At 38.4% G+C, this 27,652-nt stretch overlaps 1 protein-coding gene across 1 annotated transcript in view; it reads left to right on the top strand.

Moving 5' to 3' along the window:
- The first annotated feature begins 1,098 nt into the window (after window positions 1-1,098).
- TBCA (tubulin folding cofactor A) overlaps window positions 1,099-27,652 on the top strand; it is a 101,396-nt gene continuing 74,842 nt past the window's right edge. Inside the window, exon 1 of the mRNA XM_055086627.1 lies at window positions 1,099-1,256. Coding sequence (XP_054942602.1) covers window positions 1,204-1,256 — 53 coding nt within the window. The 5' untranslated portion in view covers window positions 1,099-1,203. The remainder of the gene's footprint in view (window positions 1,257-27,652) is intronic.

The raw sequence follows: 27,652 nt of genomic DNA, 5'->3' as shown, positions 1-27,652 counted from the left end.
CCAGGGAGCATTAAATGGTCAGGGGTCAGTCATAGTAGACTTTCTTCAGGAGTTGGGTTTTGATCTTGGATTTATACTAAGGTTCCTGAACTGGCAGGGTCTTGAACTGTCCAGAGCTAGTCACAAAAGCCAGAAGGAGTGAATCAAGTGTAGGGAAGGGTAAAGACAGGCCTTTGAAGAATGATCCCAAGAAACTATAAAAGGAAGGAGGCTCTGCCCTGCGTTCCTTGGGGGACTCCGTCAGGAAGAGGCTGCCAGAGCTCACTGGAGGTGTGTCTCATTTTATGCAATAGACACATTTTTTGAAAATATAAAATAGTCAAAAGCTGTTGAGTATTATGTCAGGCATTGAGATTTAACCTTCATATCTACTCTGTAAAGTGGACATTATTTCTATTTTGCATACAAGGCAAAAGCCTCAGCAGCGAGGTTAAGTGGCCTATGTGCCCAGTGTCAGTTAGCTATTAAAGGGTAAAAACCCATTTAATACCAAAGGTCAGTGGGTTTGTTTGACCACGAAGCCCAAGGTTTTTTATGCCACACAATTTTTGTAAGTTGGATATTTAAGATTCACTAGAGGTAATGATTTTTGAATAAGTCCTATAGTCGTTTCTTTTGTTAGGTGCATTTATCCACAAACATTGTTTGCAGAGGTCTGAGGTAGAGGGTAAGGATTTTCTTAACTGCGTGCATGACGGTAGTTTTTTTCTTTAAACCTGCATCATTTTACCCCATTTGACATAAGATAATGACACCGAAAATATCTTCAATTTTTAGGTCACTCCGTCCATTCAGCAGATAATCTCCCAAAGCAATGTCATGGCCAAACCAGTCTATCCGGGGAGACACAAGTTTCCCCAAACGCCCAGGCTGTGGAGACCGGGAAAAGTGTAACTTGTATTCACACTAAGGGGAGGGCTATTCAAGAACTAAAAAGGAGGGCTACTTGAGATAGACGAGGCAGGTTCTGCGAGCGGGAAACTGGGTGGAGGTGGGTGAGTGGTGACCCGCCCTCGGCCCGCGACCCTGGGCCCACGCGCCGCGGGTGTGGCAGCAGCGTCAGGGTGGCGCCGGGTCCGCGCCGGAGTGTGCGCATGCGCGCCGGCCGCGCTGGCTACGCCTACAGACCCGCTTCCTTCGTGTAGTCTCCCTCAACTGTTATTCCGGCTCTCCGCTCCTCATTCCCGCGGCGCTCGAGGGACCATGGCCGATTCTCGCGTGAGGCAGATCAAGATCAAAACCGGCGTGGTGAAGAGGTAAGGAGCCGGGAGCGGCGCAGCTGCCGCACCCTCCTCTTCCTCGCCCCGTGGCAGCCCGAGAGGCCGGGCGGAGCGCAGGCCCGAGCTGGGCCCCGGACTCCAGGCCTCACCTGGGGCGCCGCGGCCGGTGGGGACGGGGCGGGAACGGAGGGGTCGCGCAGGTGCCCAAGTCACCGGACCGGGGCACTCCCCTCCCCCCGCTTGACCCCTCCACAACCCAGCCGCGGAGCGGTGAAGGTCGCGGCGGCCCCACCCCTCCGGCGCTCGCGGTCGTGGAGGCAGAGGGGCGGCGGCCCCACCCCTCCGGCGCCCGCAGTTGTGGAGGCAGAGGGGCGGCGGCCCGGCTCTCGAGGGTGGGGCGGGCTGGGGTCGTATCTCCGAGTGCGCTGCCCGGGTCTCCTTGCGGAACCTGGCTGGCGGGGGGCGCTTCCAGTCCATTACCTGCACTCACGTGGACGCGCGAGCCCGTTGTGAAGTTTAGGGGGTCGCCGCGAGCCCGGCCCTCATTAGAAATGGGACCTTGTGGGCGCCCTGTCATCTAACATGGCAGGCGGGACTCGCAGTCTGAAGAACTGCGGCGTGAACTTCCAGCACACTCGGCAAACTTCTGTGGCCTCACTCCCCGGCTAGCTTTCCCGAGGCTCGCCCTGGAGCTTGTGGGGTGCTGTTTAAGTAACTCTCCTGGGTAGGCCAGTCCTGTAATTCGCCGTCATTCTCACCGCTGTGAGACACTGGAGTGTTTGTTAGGCCTTTATTGTTCAGACCCCAAAAGATGAAACTTTTTGATGAGGCATTCCAAAAGAAAAGATGAACAGCCTTCTGAAGAAGCAGATTACTTGGCAGTAAACATGTCTAATCCTAGCTCTCTGGCTTCTTCCTCTGCCCACCTTTCCTCCCTGTGTTGATATTTTCACCAGAGGAAGGACAAGGCAAAGGGGAGAATAAATTCACTTTTTAAGATATTGCCTCCGCGGCTTAGCACAGCATTGCACTGTGCTTTACAGACGCTGTCATTATTGTTAAGGCGGTAAGGAGATAGGATGAGTAGTAGTGAAATATACAGCCTTTTCTGAAGTGAGACTGCTTGGGTTCCAATCTTGATTCTGCCATATATTATGTATTGTTGAATATATTACATTGCACCGTGACTCAGTTTCCTCGTTTGTAAAATGGAGTAAGTACCCGCCTCGTGCAGTTGTTCCAAAAAACGCCTGCTATTCTGTTTAACAGTATGTGGTAAGTACTACTAAATGTTAACTAATACTATGGTTTGTATTCCCATTTTACAGATGAGAAACTGAGGTTTAATGAAGTTAAAATAGGAAAAGTAAACTTGTACGGGGTCACCGTGCTAGTTAGTGGCAGAGCAGGGAAAAGCGCTAAGGTTTCTGATCTACAACCTTTTGTTTTAAGCTACAGTGCCCCCCAGAAGAGTATTTTTTAAAATGTGTGATAATAGAAGGGGAGTTGAGATGTGTAATTGAAAATATAATTTGCCTATTACCCCCAAGTTCTGTTTTCACTTTTGTTAGACTTACTTTGGTTATGTCATTTTCATAAATCTATTTGGCGGAAGTACCAGGGTATAATGAAGAGTGCTTTAGATGGAAAGTCATGAGAAATGATTTTTTTATTGAGTATAGTTATTTACAATATTAGTTTCAGGTGTATAACAGTGATTCAAAATTTTTATTAATCTCCATTAAGTTATTATAAAATATTGGCTATATTCGCTGTGCTGTACAATATATTCTTGTAGCTTATTTATTTTATATGTAGTAGTTTGTACTTCTTAATCCCCTACCCCTGTTCTACCCCATTCCCTTCCCTCTCCCCACTGGTAACTACTAGTTTGCTCTCTATATCTGTAAGTCAGTTTCTGATCTGTTATATTCATTTGTGTGTTTTATTTTTTAGATTCCACATATTAGTGATAACACATAGTGTTCGTCTTTCTCTGTGTGACTTACTTCACTAAGCATAATACCCTGTGGGTCCATCCATGTTGTTGCAAATGGCAGAATTCCATTCTTTTTTATGGCTGAGTAGTATTCTGTCGTGTGTGTGTGTGTGTGTGTGTGTGTGTGTGTGTGTGTGTACGTACGTATATCACATCTTCTCTATCCATTCATCAGTTGACTGACGCTTAGGTTGCTTCCATAGCTTTGCTATTGTAAATAATGCTGCTGTGAACATGGGGGTGCATGTATCTTTTCCAAATAGTGTTTTCATTTTCTTCAGATAAATACCCAGGAGTGGAATTGCTGGATCATATGGTGGTTCTATTTTTAGTTTTTTGAGGAACCTCGATGCTGTTTCCCATAGTGGCTGCACTAATTTACATTCCCACCAACAGTGTACAGGGGTTCCCTTTTCTCCACATACTCACCAGCATTTGTTATTTGTGGGAAGACACACTCATTTAGATAATAATTTAAGTTTTCAGGCTTTCAAAAATTCTTAAGTACTTATGGAAACTTCTTGGAAATAAAGTTTTGTTTTCATTTTATTTCAATAATAGAGCATTATCAAACTAATTTTGATTCTTCATACATAAGTAAATTTAACATTTTTATGAAATCCCTTCATAATTTACTTCATAATATCTCAAATTGCTTATAAATTAATGGAAATGCCTACTGTACATTTTTTTCATGGCTTTTCTGTTGACATTTTGGTGTAGAGCTTTCCCATATGTACTGAAATGTGATATGGTTTTTAAAAAACCTAAAATTTCTATTTTAGCTGCTTATTACTCATATTTTGCCTTGGTAGATAACTCTCTAAATCCATAAATATTGTTCCCTATTTTCCTGTTACATTCTCCTGAAAATTATTTTACTCTGACTCCTTCCATCTTCTGCCTTAGTATCCTGTTTTTTTAAAATTCTACATTATACTTCAGCAAAGGAAAAAAATAGATGAGGCAGATGTGGCAACACGTTATTAATTGTTGGGGATGAATGGTCATGGGTCTTCATTATGTTCTTTCTATATATTAAACATTTTTTATAATAAAAAGGTATGCATTTTTTCTCCTCCAAATTTAGTTTCAAAGACTTCTCAATTAGTTTCATGATTCAGACAGTTCTTGGTTTTGGAAACGGCATTCTGTGCATTGGTTTCTTAAAGCAGTGGTCTAAAATTCAGTTTCTGTTCTCAGCACCTTTTTTCTAGTCAAGATGTTCATTTCCCATCACCTCATTTATCTTCAGAAGTAACAACTTTTATTTGGAAAAAGAGATTTAAAGTCATTCAAGCCCAGAATTCCTTCAGTTTTCTTTCCAGGAGTTCAGAACCATTTAGAAATATATTCTAGGTGTTAGTCCTAGAGTTCAGTTTGGGTAGGCTGTGTGCTTGGGAGGGTAGAGTCTTAGAGTTTAGCGTCTAATCAAATCTGCTAAAATACTTCAGGTGATCCGAAAGTTCCCTGTAGTGGGTTTTAGGAAGAAATGTGGACAGGCAGATGGAATATTACTGGAGTATGGAAACAGGCTATAAATAAAAGGTGGTATTTGGCAACTGAGAGATCAAACAATGAGTGGAAGATGCACATTTCAGCATGTTGGCAAAATGGTGATTTTAGACCCTAAGGAAATAGGCAGAAGCCTCACAGTGCTCTAGTCCTAGAGAAACTTTGTTATTTCACATGATAACAAAGGCAAAGGATCTGATTTCCTGAAATAGATTTCAAGAGAGAGGTTAGACCCTAGAAACAGGAGAGTCCAGTTACTAGGAATGGCTTGTAAGGTGAGAGTTAGCAACCAGTCTGACTTGGTACTGAGTTCCTGACTCGTAGGACTTGTCAAATATCTCCTCCCCTGCAATGGGATTGTTTTTCCAGGGCTAATTCTGGCTGTGAATTAGAGATATGTGTGCCCTAGGGGTTGGGTAGCATACGAAGTTTCTTCAAGCAACAGCCTGTGTTCACATGTGACTCGTTGTTAATGGGTATTAGTTGGTAGGTTTGGGTCTTGCAGGCTCTTTTTAAAGATTTGATGTTCGACAAATATTTAACAAATGAGACTGAATATCCTTTACCAAATTACACCAACATCACTGGAATATTTTTCTTTATCTTCTTATCTTCCCTTGAGACTGGGAGTGACATCAGTGAGAAACTGTCTTGTTCACTGCTCTGTCTTCAGTGCCTGGTATGGAATAGCCACCTAACCTAAGTTTACTGAGATTAATTGAATGAACCATGCCAAACAGTATTAAGCAAGGTCAGATTTACTCAAGTTTTCTATGGAAATAATCACAGCCTCCTTTTTGTTCATCCTTGATAATTTAAGGGCTAACATTAGGAGTTTGGGATTAACGTATACACACTACTATATATAAAATAGATAAACACAAGGGCCTACTGTATAGCACAGGGAGCTATATTCAATATCTTGTAATCACATATAATGGAAAAGAATCTGAAAAAGAACATATATATGTATATATCTGAATCACTTTGCTGTGCACCTGAAACTAACACAACACTGTAAGTCAACTATACTTCAATATAAGTAAATAAATAAATAAAGTGTGTATGTGTGTGTGAAAAAAAATAAAATAAAGATTTGAATCCATGTTCCAGATTGCTATACCTACTTATATGTGACTGGGCACAGCTAATCTGGCAGCCCTAGCAAGGAGTTACCAAATATGACTCCATATTTCTTCTTTTCCAGTGCAGAACTGTAAATCTCCCCCCCCTCACCCCCCAATGTCTTGCTGACATTAGTTGTCTGGGTTTACCTGGGACAGAAGGGTTTCCAGGGTGTGGAACCTACAGTGCTAAAGTTGGGAAAGTCCCAAGCAAACCAGGGTGATTCATATTAGTACTTAGATAAGTAGCTAACATAGCACTGTTTTGTGTGTGCTGTGATTATTTGGAGACTATTTGCTGATAGTACAACTGTGAATTGAATGTTATACTTTACTTAAAACTTAAATGCATCCTGTAACTCTGAAGTTTTGCCAGAGAAGCTTTTTTTCTGTATTAAATTATTGGTGATTTAGAAAATACTTTTCTCTAAAGTAGAAGATACAGCATTGATTTTTTTTCTTCTAGTTTTATTGAGATTTAATTGACATACAGCAACTGTATAAGTTTAAGGTATACAACATAATGATTTGACTTACATACATCATGAAATTATTACCACAATAAGTTTAGTGAACATCTATCATCTCATATAGATACAAAATTAAAGAAATAGAAAAAAAATTTTTCCTTGTGATCAGAACTCAGAATTTACTCTCTTACAACTTTCATGATAACATATAGCAGTGTTAATTATATTTATCATGTTATTCATTACATACCTGGTAGTACTTATTTACCTTATAACTGGAAGTTTGTACGTTTTTGACTATCTTTATCCAATTCCCCTTCTCCCCTGCTCCCCACCTTTGGTAACCAAAAATCTGATCTTTTTTTCTATGAGTTTTTTTTGTTTTTGAAGTATAATTGACCTGCAACGCTGTGGTAGTTCCTGATATACAACATAGTAATTTGACATTTCTGTATTTCAAAATGATCACCATGATAAGTCTAGTTATCATCTGTCACCATACAAAGATGTTACATAATTATTGACTATATTCACACTGTAACTTTCATACCTGTGACTCATTTATTTTGTAACTGGAAGTTTGTACCTCTTAATCTCCCTCACCTATTTCTCTCTTCCCCCCACATGCCTCCCCTTTGGCAACCACCTGTTTGTTCTCTCTATGATTCTGTTTCTGTCTAGTTATGTTTGTTCATTTGTTTTGTTTTTTAGATCCCACATATAAGTAAAATCACACTGTATTTGTTTTTCTCTGTCTGATTTATTTCACTTAGCATAATGCCCTCTAAGTCCATCCATGTTGTCACAAATGACAAGATTTCATTCTTCTTTATGGCTGAGTAATATTCCATTGTGTGTGTATGTATAAGTAATTATAAATATATATATCAATCACATTTTCTTTATTCATCTGTTCATGGGCACTTAGGTTTCTTCCCTATCTTGGCTATTGTAAGTGCTGCAGAGAACATGGGAGTGCATATATCTTTTTGAATTAGTATTTTAGTTTTCTTCAGGTAAATACTCAAGAGTGGAATCACTGGATTGTATAGTAGTTTTATTTTTAATTTTTTGAGGAGTCTCCATACTGTTTCCTATAGTGGCTGCACCAATTTACATTCCTACCAGCAGTACACAAGTGTTCCTTTTTCTGCACATCCTCACCAACATTTGTTGTTTGTTTTCTTTTTTAAAATTTATTTATATTAATTTATTGTTTTTGGCTGTGTTGGGTCTTCGTTGCTATGTGCAGGCTTTCTCTAGTTGCGGCGAGTGGGTGCTACTCTTCGTTGCGGTGCGCGGGCTTCTCTTGTTGCTGAGCACAGGTTCTAGAGCGTGCCGGCTTCAGTAGATGCAGCACGTGGGCTCAGTAGTTGTGGCTCTTGGGCTCTAGAGCACAGGCTCAGTAGTTGTGGTGCATGAGCTTAGTTGCTCCGCGGCATGTGGGATCTTCCCGATGAGCTTAGTGGCTCCGCGGCCCGTGGGACCTTCCCGCGGCATGTGGGATCTTCCCGGAGCAGATTCTTAACCACTTTGCCACCAGGAAAGCCCTGTTATTTGTTTTCTTTTTGATACTAGCCATTCTGACAGGTGTGAGGTGATATCTCATTGTAGTTTTAATTTGCATTTCCCTGATGATGAGTGATGTTGAGCATCTTTTCATGTGCCTGTTGGCCATATGTATATCTTCTCTGGAAAAATGTCTATTCAGGTACTCTGCCCATTTTTTAATCATGTTGTTTGTTTTTTTGATCTTGAGTTATGTGAGTTTTTTGTATATTTTGGTTATTAACTCCTTATCAGATATATGTTTGGAAATACCTTCTCCTGTTGAGTAGGTGACCTTTTCATTTTGTTGATAGTTTTGCTTTGTTGTGCAAAAGGTGTTTACTTTGATTAGTTCCATTTGTTTATTTTTGTTTTTGTTTCCCTTGCCCAAGGTGACAAATCTAAAAAGATCTCGCTAAGACTGATGTCAGAGAGCATAGTGCCTATTTTTTCTTCTAGAAGTTTTATGGTTTTTTCTTCTAGAAGTTTTATGGTTTCAGGTATTACTTTTAAGTCTTTAATCCATAGTGAGTTCATTTTTGTGTAGGGTATGAGAAAGTAGTCCAGTTTGATTCTTCTGCAGGTAGCTGTCCAGTTTTCTCAATACCATTTTTTGAAGATACTGTCTTTCCCCCATTTTTCACTAAAGCAGAAGAAAAAAATAGCCTTGATGTTTTAAATGCTGATATGTTATTTCAGCTAAATGACATATGTCTACCATAAGTTTCCAAGTATGATTTCTGCTTATAAAATAAGGGTTTTTCTTTTCTTAAGCTGTATTTATGGTAAATTCAAGAAATTCTTCTGCAAGAACAAAATGTTTTCAATCATTTTACATAAAAGGTTATTTAATAACTTTAAAGCCACCTTATTTTCAATAAAGCCTGCTAAAAATGTCCACTGGTGAGTGAATTAATTGTTTAAAAATGCTTTCTGAAGTATATATTTTTATAACCATTTTAGATTGGTAATGGCTTAAAATCCAATGTGAACAAAGAATGTTAGGGCATTGGAAATAGCACTGACATTGGCCCATAGTTTTCCTCTGATTAAATGAAAGTGACACCAGTAGATTAGAATGAGACTAGGACAATTCACACTGCAGTTGTGTTAGTTTAACTTTAACAATCTTTTAACACTCTTGTTTAAATGTAGCTGACATACCATAATTACAGATCTACAAGGCTTGATTATAGAATTTTACATCATGGATCTGTGGGGAAATTGTATTGATTTTTTTTTTTTTTTAAATAAAGCAAGTACCTTTTCCAAACTGTGGCGTCTTCCTAAGTGTGTTTATACCCATACCTCTAATATACAACTGTGTATGATATATATAACATATATATTGTACAGCAGGCATAAAAAACATAAAAGGTAAGTAAAATTGCCACAGTTAAATATATATATTTATATATATAATATATGTTATAGTGACAAACATATTTATATATATAATACTTGTTATAGTGACATACATTATGTATATGTATGTGGATTATATATTTTATACTGACATAAAAGTGAAAAATATGAATGACACATGTACTTACATAGACATAGAGATATAGTCTTACCCGTTTAGCTGCAGTTGTATATACGCTTCCCCTTTTGAAAGTAATTATGGATAGAAATATGGTGGACAGTGTTTGGGAGAGGTTAGGGACATAGCCTTGTAGATTATTCTTGTAAGCTTTAGTAGCTTTGTATCTTTTCATGTATTCTCCTCTTCTTCCACATCATAGCACTTTGATGTGAGTTAAAGTAAGTTCAGCCAAAATGGCCAACTTCCTACCTTGAAATTTAGCCAACTCCTTTTGGAATGTCTGTAATGTATCCAGTTCTCCAAAGTGATGGTCAGAGTCACTGTCAAAATGGATTGCAGGTGGTCATCTCTTCCCCACCTTCTGCCAACTACTTGGCAAGCATTGACTCATAGGAGCTACACAGCTGGCAACCAGATGTCTCTTTAAGCTGGAAAGGAGGAAAGCTAAGGCCACTCATGACCATGGTTTTCCCAGCACAACCTGTATTATTCTGCAAGTTGAATGTGGAAATGAAAGATCTTTCGACCTCTGTGTGTGCATGTAGGTGTGTTCCGTGTTTTCATTGCATTTTTTTGTTTGATAGAAAATTTTAAAAATTTGTAGTAAGCCAGGTTGGAAAATTTTGTTAAAAATAGTAGTCCACACAGACCTACTAGAGCATGGACTTGAGGATATGGGGACGGGGGAGGGTAAGCTGTGACAAAGTGAGAGAGTGGCATGGACATATATACACTACCAAACGTAAAATAGATAGCTAGTGAGAAGTAGCTGCATAGCACAGGGAGATCAGCTAGGTGGTTTGTGACCACCTAGAGGGGTGGGATAGGGAGGGTGGGAGGGAGGGAGATGCAAGAGGGAAGCGATATGGGAACATATGTATATGTATATGTATAACTGATTCACTTTGTTATAAAGCAGAAGCTAACACACCATTGTAAAGCAGTTATACTCCAATAAAGATATTAAAAAAAATAGTAGTCCAGAACTATTTAGGATATAAATGCTTAGATGTGTGGTCTTTCTATTCCAACATTCCATTTCCAGTAATACAATTATAGAAGAACATAATTCCAACTCTAATGCTGTTTAATGTGCCCAAATAGAGCTCATTTTAAAATAACAATGACTGATCCAAAGATCACTTATTTAGCAGCCTCACTCAGAACCTCTATCTTTGAAGCACCTGGTATGGTGTTGACATATAATAAATGCTCAACAGAAGTCTTTCCAGTGAACAAAGGCATGGATGAAGCCTTACTCTATAAGGATTTTTGACCTGATAAGCAGTAGGGAGCTACTGAATCGATTATGATGTGACAGCATAATAGTATAGTTATTGCTGCAGTTGGAGTTAAACAGATGGAATCCCAGGCTCCACTTACTACATAGGTGACCCTGAGCAAGTTATTTAACCTTTAAAAGCCCTAGTTTTCTTAGCTGGAAAATGGGTTAATGATAGTATCTTTCTTGTACTGTTGTTCAGAGAATTGTAAGGTAATCATTTAAAGCACTAAGCCCAAATGCCTGATATGTATGTTCAGTATATGTTAACTGCTGTCATTAGTATCATCGTAATCATTCTGTAGAAGTATAAACAGTATAGTCTCTCCAGGAGAGACCCTAGAACTTGCTTTCTTTTAAACTTTTTTTTTTTTTTGGCCGTGCCACATGGCATGTAGGATCTTAGTTCCCCGACCAGGGATTGAACCCATGTACCCTGCATTGGAAGCGCTGAGTCTTAACCACTGAACCACCAGGGAAGTCCCTTGCTGTCTTTTAAATTGTGATTAAAAACTCGCTTTTAGTTGTTTGTCATTTTCACTGATTGGCTGTGGAGGGAGAAGGGAGGAACATGAAGCTTGTGTTTTGGTTTAATCTTCAGGACTTTGTAATGGCTATTTTTCTTTAAATTGCTGAGATGTTGATTCCCTGCTTTGAAGCCCCAGCAAAATATCTCTGTTTAGATCAGTGACCCTGTATTTTTAACACCTTAAAAAATACTGTATCTTCCGCCCATTTTTTGATTTGGGTTGTTTGTTTTTTTGATATTGAGCTGCCTGAGCTGTTTGTATATTTTGGAGATTAATCCTTTGTCTGTTGCTTCATTTACAAATATTTTCTCCCATTCTGAGGGTTGTCTTTTCATCTTGTTTATGGTTTCCTTTGCTGTGCAAAAGCTTTTAAGTTTAATTAGGTCCCATTTGCTTATTTTTGTTTTTATTTTCATTACTCTAGGAGGTGGGTCAGAAAAGATCTTGCTGTGATAATGGCCATCATCAAAAACTCTACAAACAATAAATGCTGGAGAGGGTGTGGAGAAAAGGGAATCCTCTTGCACTATTGGTGGGAATGTAAATTGATACAGCCACTGTAGAGAACAGTATGGTGTTTCCTTAAAAAACTAAAAATAGAAGTACCATATGACCCAGCATATAACGTGAGAAAACCATAATTCAAAAAGTCACATGTACCCCAGTGTTCATTGCAGCACTATTTACAATAGCCAGGACATGGACGCAACATAAATGTCCAATGACAGGTGAATGGATAAAGAAGATGTGGTACATATATATAGTGGAATATTACTCAGCCATAAAAAGGAACGAAATTGGGTCATTTGTAGAGATGTGGATGGACCTAGAGTCTGTCATACAGAGTGAAGTAAGCCGGAAAGAAAAAAACATATCATATTTTAACGCATATGTGTGGAATTTAGGCATATGGTACAGATGAACCTATTTGCAGGGCAAGAATAGACACGCAGACGTAGAGAACACAATGTGTCAAGGCCAATTTCCCTCTTACTGCACTTCCATAAAGTTTATCGTAGGGAAGAGTAGTCAAGTGAGTGAGTGTTTAAGAGCCCTTGTTCTAAAATCTGTAAATGATTCACCAAAACTGTCAGAAGACAACCCTACAATGCTGATGCTAGGTTATAATTATTTTCAAATCCTTCTTAATATTTTGTTTTTAATTGAGTTCCCCCTTTGTTGTTGATATCCTTTCACCTGTGCTAAAGAAATATTTTATGGAGCCTTATGTGTATACGTATGCTTTGACTCAGGGTTTATTTGTCTATAAACAAGTAGGCATCTATTTTTCCACTAAATGATCCTCAGCTTCTGAACAGTACTAAAATGACATGCTTTTAATGTGCATCCATTGCCTGAAATATGTCTGTACTCTATGAAGCTTTTGAAGACCTATAATTCTACTGAAGTGTAATTCAACTTAGGTTACTAGTACAGTAATTTTCATCTCAAACCTAGGACGTTAGGTTCTAAGGACTTTGCACTATATAAGATACACAAAGATTTTCTTAAGGCCAAGCAGTTCTTCTCATCTTTTTAGGGACCAGAGGAATGGTGTATAATACATTGCTTATAACAAAACAGGCATTTAATACATATTTGCAAATTGAGTTGAGGAATGGAGAAAACCAGAAAAGAGATCAGTTATATGAGGGGGAACAGCTCAAGAGTCTGTTCCCCCTCCTATAATTGAAGTTTGCTTTTATCACTAAAAGTGAGAGACTTTAAAAGGAGAGAGGTTGCTGAATACTCCAGTTAAACTTCAAAAGAGCAATAAAGAGCTTCCCTGGCAGTGCAGTGGTTAAGAATCTGCCTGCCAATGCAGGGGACACGGGTTCAAGCCCTGGTTTGGGAATATCCCACATGCCATGGAGCAACTAAGCCCATGAGCCACAACTACTGAGCCTGAGTTCTAGAGCCCACGAGCCACAGCTACTGAGCCCACGTGCTGCGACTACTGAAGCCCGCATGCCTAGAGCCCGTGCACTGCAACATGAGAAGCCCGCTCATCACGATGAAGAGTAGCCCCGGCTTGCTGCAACTAGAGAAAGCCTGTGTGCACAGCAACGAAGACCCAACACAGCCAAAAATAAATGAAATAAAATAAATACATTTATTTTAAAAAAGAGCAATAAAACAGCTGCAAGTAATCAGAATCCTCAATTAAAGACTTTTGTCAGGATAGTATTTTTATTGGAGAAATGAGAGATAAGAAAATATATTTATATCAGGGATTTCTTTAAAAGTTAACAGTTTTGCAGGATTTTTTCTTACCTAGAAAGGAAACTAGTCTATTGTAGAAACACTTTAAATTTTTAAAATAAATTTATTTTTTTATTTTTGGCTGCATTGGGTCTTCGTTGTCGCACGTGGGCTTTCTCTAGTTGCAGCGACCGGGGACTACTCTTCCTTGCAGTGTGCAGGCTTCTCATTGCGGTGGCTTCTCTTGTTGCAGAGCATGGGCTGTAGGCACACAGGCTCAGTAGCTGTGGCTCGCGGGCTCTAGAGCGCAGGCTCAGTAGCTGTGGCGCAGGGGCTCAGTTGCTCCGCGGCATGTGGGATCTTCCCAGATCAGCACTCAAACCCGTGTCCCCTGCATTGGCAGGCAGACTCTTAACCACCGCGCCACCGGGGAAGTCCTAGAAGCATTTTTAATTATTAATAAGTTCAATCTAAAAATGGTTTTGAGGGACTTCCCCGGTGGCACAGTGGTTAAGAGTCCGCCTGCCAATTCAGGGGACACGGGTTTGAGCGCTGGTCTGGGAAGATCCCACATGCTCTGGAGCAACTGAGCCCCTGCTCCACAGCTACTGAGCCTGCGTTCTAGAGCCCGCGAGCCACAGCTACTGAGCCCGCGTGCCACAACTACTGAAGCTCACGCGCCTAGAGCCCGTGCCCTGCAACAAGAGAAGCCATTGCAATGAGAAGCCTGTGCGCCACAATGAAGAGTAGCCCCCACTTGCTGCAGCTAGAGAAAGCCTGCGTGCAGCAAGGAAAACCCAACGCAGCCAAAAATGGATGAATGAATGAATGAATTAAAAAAATAAATAAGGCTTTGTAGTTTACCTAGAACTAACCAGAACACTGTCTCCCTTTGATTCTAATTTAATAGATGTGTGTGTGTGTGTGTGTGTGGTGTTAATTTAAGATGTGTGTGTGTGTGTGTGTGTGGTGTAACTGCCTATTGTTTGGTTACTTACATAAATAGGCTCACCCATGCCAGGATGTTATTTTTATTTTTATTTTTATTTTGAGTCCCGTTGCGGAGCACAGTCTCCGGATGCGCAGGCTCAGCGGCCATGGCTCACGGGCCCAGCTGCTCCGCGGCATGTGAGATCATCCCGGACCGGGGCACGAACCCATGTCCCCTGCATCGGCAGGTGGACTCTCAACCACTGCGCCACCAGGGAAGCCCCAGGATGTTATTTTTGAAACCTAAGAAAAATAGTAAGGATATAGGTAAATTGAAATCTCATTATGGGCAGTAGGTGATATTTCAGGGGAACGTAATATGGCAGAGTTTTGGGCTCAGTCCTTAGGGAATTTGTGCTCTGTTATATAGGGTGCCTATATTTAAATATTTATTCTTAGAACTGCAAGTATCTCTTTATATAAATCCCCAATCTCCAGCTTTCTCTTGAGCTTTAGACTCATTTTAAAGTATTGAATTTATGTCCTTAGTATGCTCTGGTTTCAAATTCCATCTGACACCAAACTAGTTATTTTCTCAAATCTGATCCTTTTCATCTATTTATTTTATGAAGAAAAAAATTTATTTCATGTATGAAAAAAATCTAGAGAAAACACAATAAACCTGAAATAAAACAATACAGGTACATTTGAAGTGCCCCTTTCTGAGTTTGTTCCTTTTCTTCTTTGCCTGTTAGTAATTATTATTCTGAATTTGGTCTTTATCATTTCCACATATATTTTTAAACTTCTATTTTGTATGTAGATATACATGAACCATATTAAAGTATTTCTGCACACTTAACAACACTTATATTTTTGTGTAACATAAAATATATCTGGAAGGATACATAGGAAACTGGTCACGTTGGTTGTCCCTGGGAGAGAAACTGTATAACTGTAGGACAGGGATGGGAGGAAATTCTTATAATTTTGAATCGTGTATTACCTATCAAAATATAGATTAATTTAAAATTTAAAAATTATAAGTAGTGTCATATTGTAGGAATCTTTCTTTAGCCTACTTTTTGTGCATATTACTGTTCTTGAGATTTATTCATGTTGAAACATTCAGCTCTAATTCATTCTGTTGCATGAATTTACTAGTGTTTCATTCTCATGTTGATGGATATTTAGTTTTATTTTTCTCCACTTTTACAAATGATGCTACCATGTACTTTGTTAAATATGGCTTCTAGTGCACATATATAACAGTTAGTATAAGGCAGAATTTTCTAAGGAATGGACCCTGAATGGATTACAGACATACAAGGGTATAGCTTTCCTTAATCTTCATGATGGCCAGGTATGGCCAAGAAGAGCCATGGACTGTATGGGGGAAGAGCCTTTCAGACAAACAGAACAGTAGATACAAAGGCTTGAAGAAGAAAGATTGGCCAGTTTGAGGAGGAGCAACCAAGTGAGAAAGAGGAGGAGGGGTAGGAGACACCTTGAAAAGTAGGAGGGAGAAGATATAGATCCTACAGGGCCTACCTAGTGTGTAAGGATTTGGGCTCAAGTCTCAGGAGATGTCACCACCTCTGCAGAAGTTTCCTGTTTGTCTCCCTTCTCTGTGTTCTCAAAGAACTTTGTATAGTAGCCTTCTCTTATCCGTGGGGGATATGTTCAAAAACTTGCAATAGGTGCCTGAAACTGCAAATAGTACCAAACTCTGTATCTACTATGTTTTTTCCTATACTAACAAGTGGGTAGTGTGTACAGTGTTGATGATTCACATCCTTGGTGGGACAAAGCAGTACAGTATGAGATTTCATCACAGTACTCAGAACGTGCATGCAATTTAAAACTTACTGTTTTTTTCTGGAATTTTCCATTTAATATTTTCAGACTGCAGTTGACTGTGGGTAACTGAAACCTCAGATAAGGGGGGATTACTGTTATTATCTGTTCCTTTCATTAGACCATTGGTTTCCAAAGTATGGGCCAGGGGCCTCTGGGGGTCTCTGACACCCTTTCAGGGTGTTTGCAAGGTCAAAGTTATTTTCATAGTAATACTGAGACATTATTTGCCTTTTTCACTTTCATTTGCACAAAATTGTATAGTGAAGTTTTCCAGAGACTGTAATGATATGTGATATTGTAACAGATTGAATGAAGAAGCAGATATAAGAATCCAGATGCTTCTGTTAATCTAGACATTTAAAAGATTTGCAAAAATGTGAAGCATTGCCATTCTTCTCACTAAATTTTTTTGTTTTGGAAAATATAGTTATTTATCATAATATAGGTTATTTTTGTTAACATGTACATTTATTTTGTTGTTTTTAAGTGAATTAACCAATACTACGTTTTTAATTAAAATATTTTTGTGATTTCCCAGTTTTAATTTCTAATACAGTAAATATTAATATGTATAATTCACATAACCAAAAGTTCTTTGAGGTCCTGTGGTATTGTAATTTATAGTAAGAAATATATATTTCGTCTTCCTCCCCATTCCTGACAGAGAGCTCCTAAAACCTTTGAAATTTCTTCGGTGATGAGAGTAGTGAAGTTGTCTTAAGTTAATTAGACAATTTTGGAAAGCACCTGGGTAACCTAAGGATGGGGGCTGTTGCCAGGGGAACCAACCGTGATTAAAAAGTTGGAACTTTTAGTCCCATCTCCTGACCTCTGGGGAGAGGAAAGTGCCATGAGGTTGAATCAGTCACTGATGGCCAGTGATTTAATCAATCTTGCCTCTCTGATGAAAGCATCATAAAATCCCAAAAGGACAAGATACCAGGTTGGTGAACCAGAACACATCCATACCACCATGTTGAGCTCCAAACTCCACAGGGACAGAAGTCCTGGGACCCAGTCCTGTACATCTGTCTGTTGATTAATATCCTTTGTAATAAACCCATAATCCAGTGAGTAAACTGGTTTTCTGAGTTCTTTGAGTTGCTTTAGCAAATTAATCTAAGTCAGGGAGTGGTTCCTGGGAACCTCTGATTTACAGCCAGTCGGTCAAAAGCATAGGTAACAACCTGGGCTTCTGATTGGCATCCAAAGTGGGTGCGTCTTGTGGGACTGAGCCCTTAATCCGTGGAATTTGGTACTGTCTTTAAGTAGATAGTGTCAGGATTGAGTTAAATTGTAGGACACCTAACTGGTGTCAGAGAATCGCTTGGTGTGGGGGGAAAAAACTTATATGTTGGAATTAGTGCCAATCAGAATCATAGGCTCTCAGTAATTTTTAAAAGTATTTTGAGACCAAAGAGTCTGAGAACTACTGTACTATAACAATAATTCTCAAACTTTATTATGTAAAAGAATTAACTTGGATACTTTTAATTAATTTTTAATTTTAACGTGGGAACTTTTAAAAAACACATTTACTCAGGCTTTACCCCCTAAGATTCTAATTCTGTAAGTGTGGGGCAGGATCCAAGAATTTGTACGTTTTACAATGCCTTTGCATAATTCTATTGTATATGTTCCTCTAATCATACTTTTAGAAGTATTGTACAGCTCTTTGAGCTTCTGGAAGTGCAAAACTGTCTTCTCCATGTTTGCACATTTAGCATATTGTCTAGTATATACTAGGTGCTCAGCATTGTTTGTTGAATGATTGGATGGGAGTTGAGGATAGAGTTGAGATCCAGGTGACATCAGCTTCTTAGAACTGCAAGTATCTCTTTATATAAATCCCCAATCTCCAGCTTTCTCTTGAGCTTTAGACTCATTTTAAAGTATTGAATTTATGTCCTTAGTATGCTCTGGTTTCAAATTCCATCTGACACCAAACTAGTTATTTTCTCAAATCTGATCCTTTTCATCTATTTATTTTATGAAGAAAAAAATTTATTTCATGTATGAAAAAAATCTAGAGAAAACACAATAAACCTGAAATAAAACAATACAGGTACATTTGAAGTGCCCCTTTCTGAGTTTGTTCCTTTTCTTCTTTGCCTGTTAGTAATTATTATTCTGAATTTGGTCTTTATCATTTCCACATATATTTTTAAACTTCTATTTTGTATGTAGATATACATGAACCATATTAAAGTATTTCTGCACACTTAACAACACTTATATTTTTGTGTAACATAAAATATATCTGGAAGGATACATAGGAAACTGGTCACGTTGGTTGTCCCTGGGAGAGAAACTGTATAACTGTAGGACAGGGATGGGAGGAAATTCTTATAATTTTGAATCGTGTATTACCTATCAAAATATAGATTAATTTAAAATTTAAAAATTATAAGTAGTGTCATATTGTAGGAATCTTTCTTTAGCCTACTTTTTGTGCATATTACTGTTCTTGAGATTTATTCATGTTGAAACATTCAGCTCTAATTCATTCTGTTGCATGAATTTACTAGTGTTTCATTCTCATGTTGATGGATATTTAGTTTTATTTTTCTCCACTTTTACAAATGATGCTACCATGTACTTTGTTAAATATGGCTTCTAGTGCACATATATAACAGTTAGTATAAGGCAGAATTTTCTAAGGAATGGACCCTGAATGGATTACAGACATACAAGGGTATAGCTTTCCTTAATCTTCATGATGGCCAGGTATGGCCAAGAAGAGCCATGGACTGTATGGGGGAAGAGCCTTTCAGACAAACAGAACAGTAGATACAAAGGCTTGAAGAAGAAAGATTGGCCAGTTTGAGGAGGAGCAACCAAGTGAGAAAGAGGAGGAGGGGTAGGAGACACCTTGAAAAGTAGGAGGGAGAAGATATAGATCCTACAGGGCCTACCTAGTGTGTAAGGATTTGGGCTCAAGTCTCAGGAGATGTCACCACCTCTGCAGAAGTTTCCTGTTTGTCTCCCTTCTCTGTGTTCTCAAAGAACTTTGTATAGTAGCCTTCTCTTATCCGTGGGGGATATGTTCAAAAACTTGCAATAGGTGCCTGAAACTGCAAATAGTACCAAACTCTGTATCTACTATGTTTTTTCCTATACTAACAAGTGGGTAGTGTGTACAGTGTTGATGATTCACATCCTTGGTGGGACAAAGCAGTACAGTATGAGATTTCATCACAGTACTCAGAACGTGCATGCAATTTAAAACTTACTGTTTTTTTCTGGAATTTTCCATTTAATATTTTCAGACTGCAGTTGACTGTGGGTAACTGAAACCTCAGATAAGGGGGGATTACTGTTATTATCTGTTCCTTTCATTAGACCATTGGTTTCCAAAGTATGGGCCAGGGGCCTCTGGGGGTCTCTGACACCCTTTCAGGGTGTTTGCAAGGTCAAAGTTATTTTCATAGTAATACTGAGACATTATTTGCCTTTTTCACTTTCATTTGCACAAAATTGTATAGTGAAGTTTTCCAGAGACTGTAATGATATGTGATATTGTAACAGATTGAATGAAGAAGCAGATATAAGAATCCAGATGCTTCTGTTAATCTAGACATTTAAAAGATTTGCAAAAATGTGAAGCATTGCCATTCTTCTCACTAAATTTTTTTGTTTTGGAAAATATAGTTATTTATCATAATATAGGTTATTTTTGTTAACATGTACATTTATTTTGTTGTTTTTAAGTGAATTAACCAATACTACGTTTTTAATTAAAATATTTTTGTGATTTCCCAGTTTTAATTTCTAATACAGTAAATATTAATATGTATAATTCACATAACCAAAAGTTCTTTGAGGTCCTGTGGTATTGTAATTTATAGTAAGAAATATATATTTCGTCTTCCTCCCCATTCCTGACAGAGAGCTCCTAAAACCTTTGAAATTTCTTCGGTGATGAGAGTAGTGAAGTTGTCTTAAGTTAATTAGACAATTTTGGAAAGCACCTGGGTAACCTAAGGATGGGGGCTGTTGCCAGGGGAACCAACCGTGATTAAAAAGTTGGAACTTTTAGTCCCATCTCCTGACCTCTGGGGAGAGGAAAGTGCCATGAGGTTGAATCAGTCACTGATGGCCAGTGATTTAATCAATCTTGCCTCTCTGATGAAAGCATCATAAAATCCCAAAAGGACAAGATACCAGGTTGGTGAACCAGAACACATCCATACCACCATGTTGAGCTCCAAACTCCACAGGGACAGAAGTCCTGGGACCCAGTCCTGTACATCTGTCTGTTGATTAATATCCTTTGTAATAAACCCATAATCCAGTGAGTAAACTGGTTTTCTGAGTTCTTTGAGTTGCTTTAGCAAATTAATCTAAGTCAGGGAGTGGTTCCTGGGAACCTCTGATTTACAGCCAGTCGGTCAAAAGCATAGGTAACAACCTGGGCTTCTGATTGGCATCCAAAGTGGGTGCGTCTTGTGGGACTGAGCCCTTAATCCGTGGAATTTGGTACTGTCTTTAAGTAGATAGTGTCAGGATTGAGTTAAATTGTAGGACACCTAACTGGTGTCAGAGAATCGCTTGGTGTGGGGGGAAAAAACTTATATGTTGGAATTAGTGCCAATCAGAATCATAGGCTCTCAGTAATTTTTAAAAGTATTTTGAGACCAAAGAGTTTGAGAACTACTGTACTATAACAATAATTCTCAAACTTTATTATGTAAAAGAATTAACTTGGATACTTTTAATTAATTTTTAATTTTAACGTGGGAACTTTTAAAAAACACATTTACTCAGGCTTTACCCCCTAAGATTCTAATTCTGTAAGTGTGGGGCAGGATCCAAGAATTTGTACGTTTTACAATGCCTTTGCATAATTCTATTGTATATGTTCCTCTAATCATACTTTTAGAAGTATTGTACAGCTCTTTGAGCTTCTGGAAGTGCAAAACTGTCTTCTCCATGTTTGCACATTTAGCATATTGTCTAGTATATACTAGGTGCTCAGCATTGTTTGTTGAATGATTGGATGGGAGTTGAGGATAGAGTTGAGATCCAGGTGACATCAGCAAGATGTTTTGTGGGTTGGAATGGAGAATTTAAGTTGGGGTGACTAGCAGTGACTCAGGTTATGTCAAAAAAGGAGACAGATTTTTGAATTGTTTTTAGGTAATTCTAACAGAAGAATCACTCTAATACCTTATTTATATTATTAGTGAATAAGGTATTTCACATGTGTATTTTCCCAGAGGTGAAACCCCTATAAGTTCTGAAACTATTTTTAAAGATACCTTTATGGAAAAATTTCCCCAAACATTACTTGGTTCATCAGACTACACCTCACTTTCCCATAATCAGTTTTTTCCTCCATCACTGAAATGAATATTGCTACTAACTTTTAAAAATAGGTGACCATAAAAATTTTAAGATTATTTGTTGTAGTTCTGTGGAAAATGTCCTGGGTGATTTGATAAGGATCACATTAAATCTGTAGATTGCTTTGGGTAGTATGGCTATTTTAACAGTACTAATTCTTCCAATCCAAGAGCATGGAATATCTTTCCATTTCTTTGAAACATCTTTAATTTCCTTTATCAGTGTTCTGTAGTTCTCAGTGTTTTATAGTTCTCAGTGTATAAGTCTTTCACCTCCTTGGTCAGGTTTATTCCTAGGTGTTTTATTTATTTATTTATTTATTTGTCGTGATTTTAAAGGGTTTTTTTTTGTTTTTTTGTTTACTTTGAAATTTATATGGGACCACAAAAGACCCAGAATTGCCAAAGTAATACTGAGGAAAAAGAACAAAGCTGGAGGCATAATCCTGGTGTTTTATTTATTTATTTATTTATTTGACGTGATTTTAAAGGGTTTTTTTTTGTTTTTTTGTTTACTTTGAAATTTATATGGGACCACAAAAGACCCAGAATTGCCAAAGTAATACTGAGGAAAAAGAACAAAGCTGGAGGCATAATCCTCCCAGACTTCAGACGATACTACAAAGTTACAGTAATCGAAACAGTGTGGTACTGGAACAAAAACAAGACATATGGATCAGTGGAACAGAATAGAGATCCCAGAAGTAAACCCATTACCTACAGTCAATTAATCTTCAACAAAGGAGGCAAGACTATACAATGGAGAAAAGAGGTCTCTTCAGTAAGTGGCGTTGGGAAAGCTGGATAGCCACATGTAAATTAGAACACTCCCTCACACCATACACAAAATAAACTCAAAATGGCTTAAAGATTTAAATATAAGACATGACACCATAAAACTCTTAGAAGAGAATGTAGCAAAACATTCTCTGAAATAAATTGTAGCAATACTTTCTTAGATCAGTCTCCCAAGGCAAAATAAATAAAATCAAAAATAAACAAATTGGACTTTATCAAACTTACAAGCTTTTGCACAGCAAAGGAAATCAAGAACAAAATGAAAAGACAGCCTACAGACTGTGAGAAAATCTTTGCAAAGGATGCGACTGACAAGGGCTTAATTTCCAAAATATACAAACAGCTCTTACAACTCAACAACAAAAAAACAACCCAATCAAAAAATGGGCAGAAGACCTTAACAGACGTTTCTCCAAAGAAGACATACAGATGGTCAACAGGCACATGAAAAGATGCTCCACATCGCCAATTATTAGAGAAGTGCAAATCAATGAGGTGCAACCTCATACCAGTCAGAATGGCCATCATCAAAACGTCTACAAATAATGAATGCTGGAGAGGGTGTGGAGAAACGGGAACCCTCTTACACTGTTGGTGGGATGTAAATTGGTGCAGTCACTATGGAGAACAGTATGGAGGTCCCTTAAAAGACTAAAAACAGAGTTACCATATGATCCAGCAACCCCACTCCTGGGCATATATCTGGAAAAGATGAAAAGTCTAACTTGAAAAGATACATGCACCCCAATGTACATAGCAGCACTATTTAGAATAACCAAGGCATGGAAGCAGTTTAAGTGTCCTTTGACAGAGGAATGGATAAAGAAGATGTGTATATATGTATGTATGTGTGTATGTATACACACACGTGCACACACATACCACAATGGATAACTCAGCCATAAAAAGGAATGAAATAATACCATTTTCTGCAGCATGGATGGACCTAGAGATTAACATAATAAGTGAAGTAAGTCAGACAGAGAAAGATGAGTATCACGTGATATCACTTATATGTAGAATCTAAAAAAATGATACAAATGAACTTACTTAAAAACAGAAACAGTCTCACAGACATAGAAAACAAACTTATGGGTATCAAAGAGGAAAGGGGGTGAGAAGGATAAATTAGGAGTTTTCGATTAACAGATACACACTACTATATGTAAAATAGGTAAATAATAAGGACCTAGTGTGTATAGCACAGGGAACTATATTCAGTATCTTTTAATAACCTATAATGAATCTGAAAAAGAAAAAAAATACGTGTGTGTTTGTATATATATGTGAAACTGAAGTCACTTGCTGTACACCTGAAACTAACACAACATTGTAAATCAAGTATACTTCAGTTAAAAAAAAAAATAGGTGACCATAGAGTCAAAAACAAAGATGGAAGATTTAAGATGTGCTGTGAAGAGTGGATCCAAATTTGTTGCCCCAACAAATTTTCTTTCTTTGGATCTTAGTTGTACAGAATTAAATTAATCTTAATCCTTGGTTTATGCTACACGTCTTGGTTCATGCACAGCTCTCATTTGTTGTATTCCTATATTTATTTTAAAATAATATATTAATACGAACCCATCACCTAACACAAGAACTAAAATAATAACATGTCTAATTTTGTGCTCCTCCCCCTGTCTGAGGGAATTGTTTTTAATCTTGTTTTTATTATTACTTTGCTTTTTTACTTTATATAATTGTATTATTTGTATATTACTAAGGTATATATTGTTTAGTTACTTTTTAGTTTGTAAGAAGGATATTTTCTGGGACTTACTGTTTTTCACTCAGTGTTATGTTGGTAAGATTCATCCATGTTTTTACATTTAGATGCAGTATTGACTATTTTGTAATATTCCATTGTGTGATAATTCCACAATTTATCCCTTCTTCTATTGATGGGCATTTGGATTGTTCAGTTACTATGTTTCTATGTACATTCTTGTTCACGTCTTTACTAATGATGCATGAAAAGTTTTCTTGGGTGTTTATCCAGGAATGGAATTGTTGGGTCATAAGGTATGTCAATGTTCTTTATAATTTATAAGGTAACAACTGTTTTCCAAAGTTGTTACCTTATACCTGATTTGGTGTTTTCCAAATCACCAGCGAAGTCCTGATTATCTTTTATTTTTTATTTATTTTTTTTTTGCGGTACGTGGGCCTCTCACTGTTGTGGCCTCTCCCGTTGTGGAGCACAGGCTCCACAGCCATGGCTCACGGGCCCAGCTGCTCTGCGGCATGTGGGATCTTCCTGGACCGTGGCACGAACCCATGTCCCCTGCATCGGCAGGTGGACTCAACCACTGCGCCACCAGGGAAGCCCTCTTTAATATATTTAAACAGTCTTTTGAACTATTTTCAGTATAAACATGACACAAAATTCCAAAGTTACCAAAAGATAGATACACAGTAAAACATGAGTCTGCCACCCCTATCCACTAGCCACCCAGTTTTTCCCTCTCCCAGTCAACATCATTACTCATTTGTGTGTGTGTGTATCCTTCTAGAGATATTCTGTACATGCACAAGTATTTACGTTTATGTCTTTAAAAACAAAAAACAAATGAGAGTTGTTGGGCTGCACCCTGCAGTCCTTCAAGGCCTGTATTTGCCCAGTTTCAAGACCAAAGAAAGAGCCTGGAGTCAGCAACAGAGACATCAGTGGTTTAATAGATAGAGGGAATCTTATGTGTCTGAAGCAGGGTCCTGGAATGACACCCCACTGTGTGTCGCAGCTGGAGGGCAGGACATGGTGGCGGTCTTCACCTGAGGTGGGGTAGGGGGTGATTGCCAGTTACAGGGGGAATTGGTGTCAGGTTGGCTTATCATTTACCAGGGAAACTAGCAGAGGTGCGTGCCCCTCACTGCCCCTTTGATAAGAACAATCACTAGCTGGGCCCTGGGGCAAGTATATGGGAAGGTCAGTCCAGTGAGTAGGTGTAGGTGAAGCAGGCACTGGTCGAGCAGGGGTTGTACAGAGAACAAGAGAACAGCCACCTTGAATGTCCTGACCATACAATAATATACTCTGTAGACACTGTTTTGCACATTGCATTTTTTGTTCTTTCATATTAGAATATATAGAGCAGCCTCAATTCCTTTTAGGGTATTCTGTATGGACATAACACATTTTTTTAAAAACCCAGTTTTCTATTGATGAACCTCTATATTGTTCCAGTATTTTATTCGGAAAGATACCTCAGTGAGTTTTCCTGTATGTGTGTAGTTTTGCAAATGTGCAGGCATATCTGTAGAATAAATTCCTACAAGTGGAACTGTTGGTGTAGGGGAGGAGAAACGTTTTTCTCTACCCTCCTAAATACTCTGGCTGGGACCCTGTAAATTAGACAAAAGACAGATTAACAAGAAAGAAACTACACAAGTTTATTAACACAAAAACACAGAGGAATATTCAGTAATAACTCAAAAGGATGGTTAGCAGTTGTCCTTATATAGCGTCTTAACAAAAGAACAACAGATTTGTAGAGAAGGGATAATACAAAGGAAAAGGACTTTGAGTTTCTGGCAGATTGTGAGAAGGTAAATATTTGGGGGGTAACTATTGGATGGTAAGGGCTAATAAGTAGGTTTGCTATGTAGGTTCCTCTAGTGCCTCTCTGGGCTGTTAAGGGTCTAGAGTGATTAATCTGGTGGTTAACTTCTGTCTTGTGGTAGAGAGGGGAGGGAAGGCATTGTTAGAAATTTACATCCAGCTTTTAGGTAAGTTGGGGGGAGGGCAGATGACTTTTTTGTGTCTGCTTTTTTCAGTTGCCTTCAGCCCAAAATTATCCATATGATAAAGTGACCTATTTTGGGGTGGCTTTCTGCTACCATTCACTGGCTCAAGTGGCTTATGTGTTTTAAATTTTGAGAGATATTGGCAAGTTGCCCTCCAAAGAGTTTTATCTGTTTATAATTCCACTAATGATTTAATACAGTGTTTTATCAACATGCAGTTTAACATCCTTTTGGTTTGGAAAGAATTAAACTGTGTTGGGAAGGAAAAATTTTCCTCTTTTTAAAGGTTCTTTCAGCTGGTCTAATAACTAAATTGACATGAGACAGATTAACAAGAGAAAGTCAAATTTAACTTTGTACATACAGGAACCCCACATACCTGAGAGTATCAAAGACAGAAGGGTAAAATGAGGTGTATATGGCATCCTGGGCTAAGGAATGGAAAGGGGCCTGGGACTTCAAAGGAGAGGAGGGCAATTTACAGGACAATAAGAAGAGCAGATGTTTGGTAATTAGATGTTTGCCCTGCCATACAGATGGGTCACTCAGATAAAATTTATTTCTGCTAATAATTCTGATTCTGAGAAAGACCCCCAATTTAAATTCTTCTTTGTAGTTAAGGGAGGGGCAGAAGTTTCTCTTGAGTCTGCAGGGTCTTGATTGGCTTTTAGCTCTAAACAATCCACATGCCAAGGTGGCACATTTTAGGGAGGCTCATTTGGAACCCCTTCCGTCCCACCTTTGAAACTTCCCCAAGAAGTTTCACAGTCCAGAAGTTGAGTTTGGTAGTTTACTTTATCTCACTGAATCAGTCTCTTAGTCCTGCGAGTAAGTCAGTTTAGTTAAACAGTTGTGTCTCATTTCAGGAGGCAGTGATGCTGGTGGGTTTCCCAAGGTAGGCCTATGGTGCAAGCAGTCAGGTGTTTAATAAGAGCATTTTTATGGAAACAAAAGAAAAATAATAGTTAATTGGAGCAGACTATAATCCCAATTTCTGAATTCTGAAGGCAGGCAGTTGAGAATTTCTAGATGTCTGTCTCTAAGCATCTTCAGATGGAGTGAGGGCAGGCAGTGACAATCTCATAGATTTTCCTGGTTTGCAGTTTGTATGTCTTTGGTGATTGTTTTGAATGGCCATATAGCAGTAGGCACAAAGATTGTCCATACATGAGCTGTTATGATTTCTCTGAAGTTTGTATCAAGTTGTCTAACTTTAGCTTGCATGGCTTTGGAAAAATGGCAGTTTTAGTTCTCAATGACTCCAAGTCAGAAGGGTGGGAGAAAAATGGTAAACATTAGTTTGGAGAGTTGTAGCCAAATATTGGAGGAAATTAAAATAATTCAAGACTCAGTCCAGTTTACAATAGTAGGGGACTTCAACACCCCACTTACACCAATGGATAGATCATACAGACAGAAAATTAATAAGGAAACACAAGCCTTAAATGACACATTAGAACAGATAGACTGAATTGATGTTTATAGGACATTCCATCTGAAAGCAGCAGAACACACTTTTCTCCTCAAGTGCACATG

The sequence above is a fragment of the Physeter macrocephalus genome, chromosome 8 (genome assembly GCF_002837175.3).
Source record: "Physeter macrocephalus isolate SW-GA chromosome 8, ASM283717v5, whole genome shotgun sequence".
Classification (NCBI taxonomy): Eukaryota; Metazoa; Chordata; class Mammalia; order Artiodactyla; family Physeteridae; genus Physeter; species Physeter macrocephalus.
This window is presented reverse-complemented; position numbering and strand designations above follow the sequence as displayed.